Source organism: Populus nigra, chromosome 4, assembly GCF_951802175.1.
Source record: "Populus nigra chromosome 4, ddPopNigr1.1, whole genome shotgun sequence".
Taxonomy (NCBI): domain Eukaryota; kingdom Viridiplantae; phylum Streptophyta; class Magnoliopsida; order Malpighiales; family Salicaceae; genus Populus; species Populus nigra.
Genome location: NC_084855.1, coordinates 22,619,792 through 22,631,801, shown reverse-complemented (window position 1 = coordinate 22,631,801; position 12,010 = coordinate 22,619,792). Strand labels below are relative to the sequence as shown.

Genomic DNA, 12,010 nt, shown 5'->3' with positions numbered 1-12,010 from the left:
TAATTAATGTTTTTATTTTCAACTCCTATTAAAAGATGCTTTTAATTAATGGAAAAAACTTAAGAAATTTCTTGAGTAGTTCTTGTCTTTCAATGTGGTGCTGTTGAATTCATGCAAGACAATTGCATTCGGATTCAGATCATTAGCATCAAGTGACGGGAAATTATGCTTTGAGGATAAAAGATTCAATTCTTGGCAATAGCGTTTAAGTTCCTCATTAATTTCTTTTTTATTGTCTTCGATAAGTCTCATAAATTCTTATTAAGATATTGTTTTTCAATTCAATATTTATTTAATTGAATAATTGTTATTTTGCAAGTATTTTTTTTATATTTAATTCTTTAAAATTTTATGCATGTTTATTTTTATGTGGTAATATTTTATGCAAATAGTTTTTCATTTATCAAAGATTTACAAATTTACAAAATAATAATAATAATAATAATAATTTTCCAACACAATCTCCATCAGAAAAAACATTGTCAAGTTCTATACACATATCATCATGATCACACATCAAGCAACCAGGGAGGGCCTCCATCAAAAACATTGATCAGTCGTCTTCATCTCCCATTCACCAGGTGCTAAAGAAACACGATGAGGACATGGAAGTTAAAGAATTCCCATCATTCAAGAGAGCCTGGAATGATCGACCTCAACAAGAGGTCCATGAGCCTGTGCAGCGATAGCAAGCTCCAAGTGCCTTAAAGAAATAGAAGGGAATGAAATTATTTCTGGAGGTTTCAGACTTTCCCAGCCCTTGATAGGATTTGTCGCTGTCGTTGTAGTAGTGGTACCATCCAATCCAATGTGTGTTAAATGCTTCACATCAGTCGGATATCCGATCTCCATCTCTCTTTCCATTCTGTCGTCATCATCTTCTTTGTACACTGCATCATGCATGAACCAAAGGTGGGGTAGAAACATGAGGAAGACATTTCACATAAGAGAATTAGTGCTAAGAAACTTAGAAAAAAGCTGAGATAATTAACCAGGATGACATGAACACCTAAGTGATTAACCAGAAGGCATGCTACACAGCATTAGTTAAGACCTGGGATTTGAATATTTTACTACATTTAGTCAATTTTATGTTGGTCGAAGAAAAAAAAAATAGAGAGAGAAGAGCAAAGCAGAGTAAAGACACTGCTGCGGCAGGTTTTGGTCGAAGGTTAAAGTTGGTTCTTGTTCAAAAAACTCGGTTTCAATTTCTAATATATGTGACCATTAATCTGTATATATGCTACTGTGTTAATCTATTGCATTATTTGGACAGCAAGAGGAAGAAGAAGAAGAAGCAATCACTTACCAAATATGTGGGACAGGCTTTTAATGCCCCTAACGAGTTTGTGCATGCCACTGGACATGTTAGGCTTTGGAAGAGCCAGGGAACTGAATGTATTACTCTTCGTCTTTTCTTGACAAGAGCTTTCTTCCCCTTCCCGTCTTCCTAGAGTCAAAGAAAAGAAAAGAAAAAAAAAGAATTGTTAAGAGACTTTTAACGGAGAGGGAGGATGAGCTAGGGAGGTGAGATTACTTGTTGCATGTGATGATTTGGTCTCATGTTTTGGTTTCTTGCAGGTTTCAGCGGCGGTGGCGCCCACCGCAACACTAGACTGAGAAGCACAGCCGATGGAGAAGGGAAGAACTACAAATCTTTCCTTACGATCTCTCATGTTCTATTTACACAACAAAATCAAACACGAAATCTGAAAGGGGCATGCATGCATTCAAGAGCTGTGCCAGGATTAGATGTGGAAATAAAGAATTGGCATGAAAAATATATCAAGTTGCTATATTATAATATTGGGTTGCTGTAGGTTGTCTTGCAAGCTAGAATGATTCGTGTATGGAATATGTTCAGATCTTACCCAACTTTGGTGCTGTGCGCATGTGTGAGAGTGAGACTAGTATTAGACTCTACGGAGTGGGTTGCAGCATAGTTGTCGTACTCGTCAGGGAATTAACCTGGAAAATAGCCCAAGTTACTAGATTATTAGGTCAATTCACGGGTTATCGGCTCAACATATTTGGTTAGCATAGACTTATTTTTTTATTAAAATAATACTATTTTATTTTAAAAATAATTATTTTATATTAACTCAACCAGGTTTAACCCGTCATCAAAAACTTAATTAAGCCAACTAAATTTTATCAAGTTAATATTTGTTTTAATTCAATTAAAAACATTATTTAGATTAAGATTTGAATCTCAGATTAAATATGTGTCACAGTGGGTGGCTAGTTAAACTAGGCAACCCAACCTATACAATATTATACACAAGCACACTTCAAATTTGTGCATTAGAAAGAGTCCCACAAACCAACGTTTTTGTCGTTATATATTCTCTGATTGATTTTGATTATTCTCTTGGAGGTGGGCTCATCTCTGACTTGCCTCTCTTGCAGATCAAGCCACCAATATTTCTAGCAAGATTTCACTCTCCTGATCTTTTTTTTTTTCCTTCTTTTTCTTGATTTTTCTTAACATGAACTCCTTGGTGATGTAGACCAACTTTGAATTTGATTCATAGATGGAGTGAATCCCAAGCGACTTCTACAGAGAGAATTCAAGCACTGGCTCGAGTGTTTCTTCGCCCCTCCTTAAGAGGGGAATAGCTATATTTACGAGCTTAAAGCTGGTTTATTTTTATATTTTAAAAGTAAATTTTACTCAAGAATTTAGTATGTTTATATTATTTTGATATATTGATATCAAAAATAAATTTTAAAAAACAAAAAAATATTATTTTAATGCATTTCTGAGTAAAAATTATTTTGAAAAGCAACCGTTACTATATTCTCGAACATCTTCTAAGGAAAAGACAGAAAGCAACTCTGAATTTCCCATTTTCCAGCCCTTTTTCTTTCCTTTTAACCATCCTTCAATCCATTTTTCTTCTTTGTAATTGAAAATGCTTCACTGCCCATGACTCGGTGCATCGTGGTTGTCTAGCTACTTGCCATTGTCTCTTTTGTTTCGGCCAAAAATGTTGTCACTGAAACCTAAAACAATTATTAAAAAAGAAAAAAAAAACGAATCTAGTAGTTGTTAATTCTTAATTAATCTTTAGGTTGTATTTAATTATTTTCCTATAATGAAAAAAAAAACAGATAAAGAAGAGATAAATTTATTTTACAGAATTAATTTAAAATGAATTTATATCTTTTTTAAAAATAGAAAATATAGCAACCAAACACATAACGTATTTCTTAAAAAGAGTTAGGAAGAACATTGAACAGATTTTCAGTCTCATCAACAGTAGATGATTTGTTTTCTTGTACATGTGTTGGGCTAATGCTTACAAAACTCTGAGTCTGAGATGCGACCCATGTGACTCGCATTGATGAGCTATAGTTTAATTTTTTAAAATTTTAATCCTTGAACTATTTAGTATTTTCATTTCCATCCTCTATTTATGTTGCAAATCACCGAAATGAATTTAGCGTTACAAGATGTTTTTAAAAGTATTTTTTAAATAAAAATATATTTTTATTTTATTTTTAATATCATTATATTAAAATCATTCAAAACTTCTAAAAAATATTTAATTTGATGCTAAAATAAATAATTTTAAAAGCTCGTCTCTGCTCAGAATGATGGATTCTTTCGGATTGCAGGTGACAACAACATCCACTGCCAGATGCATGTCAATGATCAAAATCCAAACCCCATTTACCAGTTATGGCCAGTATGATAATTTCGGTTGCAAAACTATGATTTAGCTTGAGATCTGAATTTTAAACTATGTTTTTAGTATATTCAAGTGATCCCCGCCGCCGCCGCCGCTGCGGCGAGTGTACGGTACTACAGCCTTTCTCATTTCACTTTCATGAAATGTAGAGCTGTGAATCGAGAGCCCAGGCGATCCATTGGCATGTACGGATATATTAGCTTAGCTTAGAGTCGATTACCCAAATCTCGGTTTTTTTAGAAATGCTTTTATTGTCTTAGCATTTTATTTTTTTTACATTGAAAAAGATTTGGGCTCAAGCCCCTATATGTACAAACTGATGTGCTGTGGCTGCCTGCATCTTATAGTGAATTTCCTAAAGAAAAGCAGGGGGCAAAACCAAAGACAGGGCAGTCAAAAAAGACAGAAAGTGAAAGGGATACACAAACAAAATCATTTCAAGGGTGCATGTAACTCATATTGGAGATCTTGGTTCATGTAGAACTTATAACATTATCAGCAAAATTATGCTCTTAGAAAACTCGTGTACCACAGGCAGCTTCGCAGATCACTTCCAGCTTTACCTGAGTCCTCTATCTCATTGCTGTAGACACAAAATGATAATATTTCAAGTCAGCAGGGTAAGATTTCCAGAACCTACTACTGATACATGGACAGCAATTTCATGAAGACATGAATAACGAATTCTGGAGCTTTCAAAGTCGCACAAATAGAGAGTTCGTTATCACTCGATGTCTAATGCTCCTATCCAAGGATGCCTGGGTGTTCTTCCCAAAAGCTCTGCTCAATTATATTACAATGTTCTACAATTACTTTGTAACAAGGTTTTTTACCGGCTGCTCTGTTTTCATTTGGGGCCATGCCATCCTGCATACAAAACAAATCTCGAATTCAGGACTAGTCGGATTCGAGTACAAAGAGGAATAATGATTAATATTCATGTTTTCCTAAGCTTGAAATGTGGTTGGAAACAGTTCAATCTTCTTCCATTAAATCTCCTAAAAAGAAACCATGAGGTCCAATGAAGGTCCATCCATGACCACACTCATCAAAAACATTTTATCCTTTGTATGTCTCACGGCTGTCACTCCAAGAGTTGTAATGAATCATCCTCATCATTCATACGAGTAAAGGACTAAAACACCACAATCTTTTCAAAATTATAGTGGTTAAATTTTGAATACAAGAAAAATTTAAAACATATGGAAAGTAGAGTTCATTCTTCAACTGTTAGGTAATGTTTGTCACCAATATTTAAACCTTCTCAGCTTCCCACAAACTCACTCTCACACAAGTTCATGCACACACACACACAAAAAAAAGCATAACCAGAATACTACTAAATAAACTGCAGGAAGGCTGAACACATATAAGAACACAATGATATAAATACAATCACTATACTCAAAGCAATGGGCTGCAGAATATGATTCTGTGCATGTTGGAAGGTGGAGTAAACGAATGATGTTGTACAATTCACATTTAAGTTAAACCTCAGATCATGAGTTAATACGCTTCAATGCATAAAGCGAACCTCATTGTTCACCCAATCAGTTAGCTTTCATCCCATGCCCCAATCCCAAAATCAACAGTTTAAAGGATGTTTAACCAGAGATAGGGATGAAAATATGAAAGTACAGTTATTCTGCCATGTCATTTCACAGTGGTGAAATGGCATTTGATGGCAACAAGGATCTGGCTGGAAATGTGGGCTTGTGCTTCTTAAGGGGCCACTAACTTGGACAAAGGCTACTGATGTTGAACCAAAGAATAAGATCACCAAACCAAGAGAGACATACTCGACCTTGAAGGGACCAAAATAAGAGAGACACATTTAATCTTGGAGAAAACTCAGTTTTTATTTTAGTCAATAATAATATGATAAAGTTGAATGTCTGCTAATGATGCTTATTAATAGACACCGATAAAATAAGTCCTGATAAAAATAGGAAACATAAGGAAACTAAAATATTGAAGTCAAACCATAATTTTTTTTCTAAATTCGTCCTAAAAAAATAATCATGAGGATCCCCATCAATTACTCTTCAAGGCCAGACTGAAACAAGAAATTCATGCAACTGGCATAATCAACCAGTATTTTTCTGCTCCTAAATGCTTCCCAATCATGCAAGAGATATTCATGTCATGTTTTTTTTTTTTTTTTGGATAGCTAATGTTCAGAAATGCTGTACTGGGAATTTCTGTGGAAGAGCAACAGATATGTACCCGGAAAACAGAAGAACCCTGCCGAAACATGACTGGTAATGCATTGTAGTCATCAATACCAAACCAAGCAAGCATTTCTTTTTTCTCTTGTGCTTGAGTTCCCTGCTTAATAAAAGAATTGAGAAAAATAATTATGAGAGGAACATCAAAATCACGTCATGAATCTCAACTCCTAAGTTACTATTTACAAGTATATTTAAAAGCATCACAGAGAAAGAGGGTGGAGAATAGCACCTTCAAAGTACGTTGAGCTTCACTTTTGCTTTTTCCAGACTTAACAAGCATCCAGAAACAAGTATTGTACTGGTTGTTTATGTGGCCTGCAAAGTGCAAACCCGGAGAATTGAGAAGATTGTAACCATCAACATAGGGTTTTATAAGCATGTTACAATAGCAAATTCAAGTGTCAGCCAACATGAAACTCAAGCCTCAATGCAGTGTTGGTAAAACCAGCATCAGTGTGCTTATATAGATTCAAAAGCCATAGAATTTTAGAAACACTTAAGCAAAGCAGTAAAATCAGTTAAGACTACTCACAATCAACTTGTCTCCATGCCAGGTAATCTCGTAGAATCTCAGTTGATGGATAGCATACAGCCCTTCCATCAAAAGCCGGACAATATTTCAACTCTTTCTGGGGGAAGAATGCTTTCCAATTCATCACATACATTGAAGTGAAGAATGATACCATAATAGACACGATGTTGCTGCATGTGATTTTTAGAATGAATTCCAATGATATATCAGTACAAAAAATTCAAGAAAACCAGTAGCAAACTAATTGTTTGCAAGCAGTATAAAGGATAAATGGACTGAAATGACACATTTAGCCAGAATAATTTCTAAGCCTGACTGCCCCATTTCAGATGAAAAGAGATTGGCATTAGAAAGATTCGCTAGAGAACCACTTCTTCCCAAAGTCAATTAAGTTGGAGTGAAACCAAAAAACTTCTATAGCTTCCTTAAAATACCAAAATGATTTTGAATCTCTCAATCACAAGTCATAAAAACAATATTCTGCTGAAAAAGCTCTATAAAAAACAACTTTTGTCAACAGGAAGATTCAATTATTTTTTATTTGATCCATCTGACATACGGGGGCCTTATTTAGAAGTCCTTGTCCACATTAATCTTTTACCAGGAGTCGATGAAAAATATTGGGGCACATCAGCCACAAGCATGCTTGCCAATGAGAGCTTTTTCCTTGAGTCTATGAGTGCAGCAGACAGTTGGGTGAAAATGGAGAAGAATGACAAGCACAAATTTGGTAAGGACACAGAACTTCCCATAAAGGAGATTCCATCTAAATTTCATTGGCTATTCATATTGCCAGACCACAATTAGACCACTGCAGTACAAGCATTGAAATCAACATATTTTGATGATTAGAAGGATCTTTTCAGGAACATGGGCACCTCAGCAAACAAAATATAAAATCCTGAGAGGTGCACTATGTTTAACAACTGAGACACAGTTCTGCTTTTCCTCCAATCCTGCTTGAATGTCAGCTTAGAAAATGCCTAATGTGTACCTTGCTTTCCTTTGGCAAAACTGAGAATCCTTCTTCAACACAAAGCTGGAAGTTGTACACAAGATATTATCACATAAACAGATACAAGCACAGTGTTAAGATATCAAAAAAAAAAAAACAAAAGAAAAGAAAACAAACTCAGTACCTGTACTCATCACTGACACCATAAGAAAAAACAACATCTGCAAATTCTTGTAGAACAGCCACTGCACATGAATTCATAAGGTTCAGAGCTTGCTCATCATTTGGCTTCTCAAAGTCATGAACTTCAGAAAATCTACCATAAACAATATAACTTAACTCTTAATTCCATTGCGGCATCACAGCAGTGTAGACAACAAACAAAGTTTCATGCATCAGAGACTTGATAACAACATGTAATTGAAGTCAAAAGTCAATTCCTGCTGATTAGAATAGTAATCATACCACTATTGTAAAGATTTTTCTGTTAATTTCATGGTGATATCAAAAGTTTTCAGTCATCCACTAATCCACAGAGATAATATGTTAAATTAGATATTTAAGAGGCACGACCATGGGAAAAAAAAGGAGAGAATCCAGGGCAAGGTTAAAGGATACTTCTGAGTTTTGTCAAGTTAGACAGTCAATGCCTAAAATAATCCATCATATATACCTAATCAAGGGATTCTCAACTTCTAAGCAAATATAATTGTATACAGGAAGACATTCTTTGAATTCCAAAAAAACAATACAAAAACACAGGAGCAGTCATGTATAAAAAACTGAGACTCATTGTTAATTCAGATAAAAAGAAATTGTTACATGGAAAAAGTGGTAACAATATTACCAAGCACACAGTCACTTTACCTGTGAAAATGGCATCCATCAATTCTAATGACAATCCAAGTGGATGCCATCAATTTGCTTTCAAAAAGGAAAGACCTAATGTAATCTGAGTTAATTTTGCCAACATCCTTAGTAAAACCACCCAGCTCTTTAAGAAGACTTTGGTGCTCATTCCAAAAACTTCTCCCAGCAATATTCTTTGAATGGACTGTTGTTGTATCCCTCCTCATTCTTTTAATAGGAGTTCCATTCTCACTGTACTTCACAATATCTTCTACCTGCAACCAGCAAAAGGTGGGATTATTTAATTTGAGAGTATACTCTCTATGGATCCATCATGATAACCATTGTAAGTGAGAGAGGAAGTATACACTTATTGTAAGTGAAAAATTGCTCCCAGCAAAAGTATTAACTTTAAAACTTCAATATATAATCAGGGTAACATAAGGAGCACAATACATTACAATAGTCCAAAGGCATTTACAAATTTAGCAGAGACTAGCAATATATTAAATTCATAGTTTATGAAAACAACTGTTACAAATTGTACTGAAGAAGCACAAAAATTTGCATGTATTCATCAACATATATCCTAGAATTACCAGAACTGGGAAGATAACTATGATAAAATAGAATGGGAATAACCTCTGTCCTGAGAACACAAGAACCCTGACGAAACATCTGAGGAAGAGTTCTGTAGTTGATACCAAAATGTTGAAAGAGAAGCTCATTTCGCTCTTGTTTCTGAGTACCCTGTAAAAACACGTAGGAATACAAGTGAAGGCTCAAAAGCACAAAAAAGTGCACAATTTACAAAACAAAAAATGAAATTTGTACAGAGAGAAAATAGAATAAACAACATACATGGAAAACAGGATGGAACAGCTCAATTTTAATATATTTACAATTGAATATAAGAGTTTTCACAAAACAAAGAAAATATACACACATGAATGCCAACACAAATACAGATTCCAGAAGAAGGGGAAGAAGAAATAAGAACCTTCAAAATTTCAAGCGCTTCCTTTTCAGTCTTGCCACTTTTAACAAGCTCCCAAAGACAAGTGTTATACTGGTTGGTAATATGGCCTGCAAAACCAAGAAACACATATGCTATTTTATAATCCATGGACCTCAAACACTTAGCCCTTCTGCTTCTCAAAAGTTTCCACAAATTCAAAAAATTGGCATCTACAAGCTGCAGCAAACTACGAGCATTTGCATCCTATCTCGTGTCGATACTTACAATGCTGTTGTCTCCACGCAAGATATTCTTGTAGAACCTCTAGGGATGCACAGACAATCGGCCTGGCATGAAATGAAGGAGGGTATTTCAATTCTTTCTCAGGGAAGAATTCTTTCCATTTTGTGACATACACGGAAGTGAAGAAAGATACGATGATGGAAACCACTTTGCTGCACACACAGTTGATAAATAAATACCTCAAAAACAATAAATATAAAGAACAACATGTAATAAAACATTAAAGAACCTGGCTCGTCTCTGGTAGAACTTAGTCGTCTGCTTGAAAACAAAACTGCACCCCAACAATATATTAGCAAAAAAGAAGAAAAGGATTAATTGAAAAAAAAAGAGAATGAAGAAGAGCACCACCTATATTCATCACTGAAGCCAAAAGAGAAGACAATATCAGGGTATTCTTGTAAAACCAGAGTAGCACATAAGCTCATCAATTTCAGAGCTTTCTCATCGTTTGGCTTCTCGAATTCGTGAACTTCACTGAATCTACAACAAGATTCAAAGTGCTACTAATAAGTAATATTCCCAAGAACTGTAAATGGGGTTCTGTTATGTTTTACCTTTGAAAATGGCGGTCTCCAATTCGGACAACGATGAGATTAGGGAACATGATTTCATCTTCAACCTCGAAAGACTTGACATACTCGTATTTGCTGTTTGCCATCAATACCTGGGACTGGGAGGGGTTTGTTGTGCTACTGGGGAATAGTGCTGCAAGGCTGCCTGCAATGGGTTCGGGTAAACTACAGACCTGGTACCTCTAGGTTGGACGTTTGGTCCCTATACTTCATAACAGGGCAGGAGAGTCCCTATACTTCTTTATGCTTGGTCATACGCACCCCTCCATTCTAGTTCTTTCCTAATGGTGTGAAAGATTGATTAATAGAGTTTAAATATAACAAAGATAAAATTAAAATGAGTTTTGAAAAAATAAATTTGAATTAATTAAATCTCGTGGTAAAAGAAAAATAGAAAAGAATAATAAAAACATGATATAATAAATTTAATTCAACTGATATTAATCTCGTTTTATTTAAAAAAAATCTTTATTTATTTATAAATCCAAAAGATAATTGAATTAATAAAAGCTAAACTCCCTTAGAAAATATTTGTTCACCCAAACCCATTTATACTGCTCACTAGAATATGATAATGACATCTTTGCCCTTCCAAAAAAAATAGCATCCTTTAGTACTAGGATAATTTGATCTTTTCACAAGATTTATTAGTCATTAAAATTTTAATTGGAGATATATAAATATTTTTTTTTATTTTAAGCACAGTAAAATGAGTTAATTACTTTTCTTTTTAAGATATTTTATACTATTAAACAGAAGTATTAAAGTCTTTTTATATTTTCAAACACAATAAAATGATAACTTCACCCTTGAAACCAAGAAAAAATAAATCATGAGTCTAGGGGTCTTTTGGTTTTTTTCAACATGGTTTTTTTTTTATTGTTGGTTTCCTAAAAGGCAACGTTTTTTTATAGATTAAATATTATTTAAATGGAAAAAATTGAAGATGTGTATGACTCAAGCGCCGATGAATGGAAGGTGCTCGCGCGCTTGGAGCCGCACCTATCAAGCTCAAAAAATTCTCTTTCTTTGTGTCATTAAAAGCGTCGTCGTGTTCTTTTCTTAATGGTATGACGCGTGTTAACAATGGTGGAGTGCTTTGTTTCCTATAGCCTTTTTTTTTAATTTCTGTTTCCTCCCTTAAAAATTACAACTTCGCTCTCTTTCTTGGTGGTGTTTTAACTTTAGCCCTTATTCTTTTGATTTTAAAGTTTTGTTCTTAGCCCTATTATAAAAGTTTTATTTGTTTTTAATTTCATCATTCAATCTCAATTTATTCCTCATTCTTTTGGGTTTTTTAGCTTTTGTTGAATTTAATTTTCTTTTTGTTTTCATCCTTAAAAAAAATATTTGTATTTCTTATTTCAATTTTGATCCTTATTTATTTGTTTTGTTTTTTTGTTTCTTTTAGTATATTTATTTTTCTTTTTAATTTCACCCTTCAGTCAAAGATAAATTTATTTGATATTTCAATTTTGATTTTCATTCTTTTAATTGCTATTTTTTGTTTTGAATACTTTTGTATAACTAAAATTCTTTTTCAATTTTATCCCTCAATATTTAATTGATTGGAAATTGGGTTTCATTGCTTTTTCAAATAAAGTGCTTCTGGTTTAATGACCCAAGTCACGAGTTTGAAAAGTTAACACGGGCTGACAGTTTTTTTTTTAATGGGATTTATGAGCTATATCATTATTAGGTATTTAACATGCTGAGAATTGAGCTATATCATTTGTCCACGTTTAGAAAAAAAAATCATTATCACTTTTTTTAAGTTTGGTCTATATGTTATCATTTTCTTTTTTTTATTGCCTAATTAAATTAAAACCAACTTGTTTGACCCAATTAGGTTTATAACCTGAGTTGTGAATTTTTCTTTCTTTTTAGAAACATGCTTGCTTGTAGTACCTGA

At 33.9% G+C, this 12,010-nt stretch overlaps 2 protein-coding genes across 3 annotated transcripts; both read right to left on the bottom strand.

The window, feature by feature from the left end:
• Positions 1–378: 378 nt before the first annotated feature.
• On the bottom strand, positions 379–1,904 carry LOC133691624 (CRIB domain-containing protein RIC4-like). Its single transcript, XM_062112208.1, has 3 exons — positions 1,538–1,904; positions 1,310–1,450; positions 379–890 (listed from the first exon to the last, which is right to left on the bottom strand). Exons 1-3 carry the CDS (start codon positions 1,674–1,676, stop codon positions 631–633), a joined length of 540 nt encoding a protein of 179 aa, XP_061968192.1. The 5' UTR covers positions 1,677–1,904; the 3' UTR covers positions 379–630.
• A 2,223-nt stretch (positions 1,905–4,127) lies between these two features.
• On the bottom strand, positions 4,128–10,314 carry LOC133691133 (tRNA(His) guanylyltransferase 1-like). Of its 2 annotated transcripts, XM_062111478.1 has the most exons (13): positions 10,081–10,313; positions 9,875–10,006; positions 9,753–9,797; positions 9,506–9,675; positions 9,263–9,348; positions 8,905–9,012; positions 8,281–8,537; positions 7,598–7,729; positions 7,453–7,497; positions 6,459–6,628; positions 6,156–6,241; positions 5,922–6,023; positions 4,128–4,562 (listed from the first exon to the last, which is right to left on the bottom strand). In XM_062111478.1, the coding sequence occupies exons 1-13, from the start codon at positions 10,182–10,184 to the stop codon at positions 4,440–4,442; spliced, it is 1,560 nt and encodes a 519-aa protein (XP_061967462.1). In that variant the 5' UTR covers positions 10,185–10,313; the 3' UTR covers positions 4,128–4,439. The 2 variants fall into 2 exon arrangements, with proteins under 2 accessions (XP_061967462.1, XP_061967463.1); XM_062111479.1 differs by lacking the exon at positions 9,875–10,006 and having other exon boundaries at positions 9,753–9,812; positions 10,081–10,314.
• Between the last annotated feature and the right edge of the window lie 1,696 nt (positions 10,315–12,010).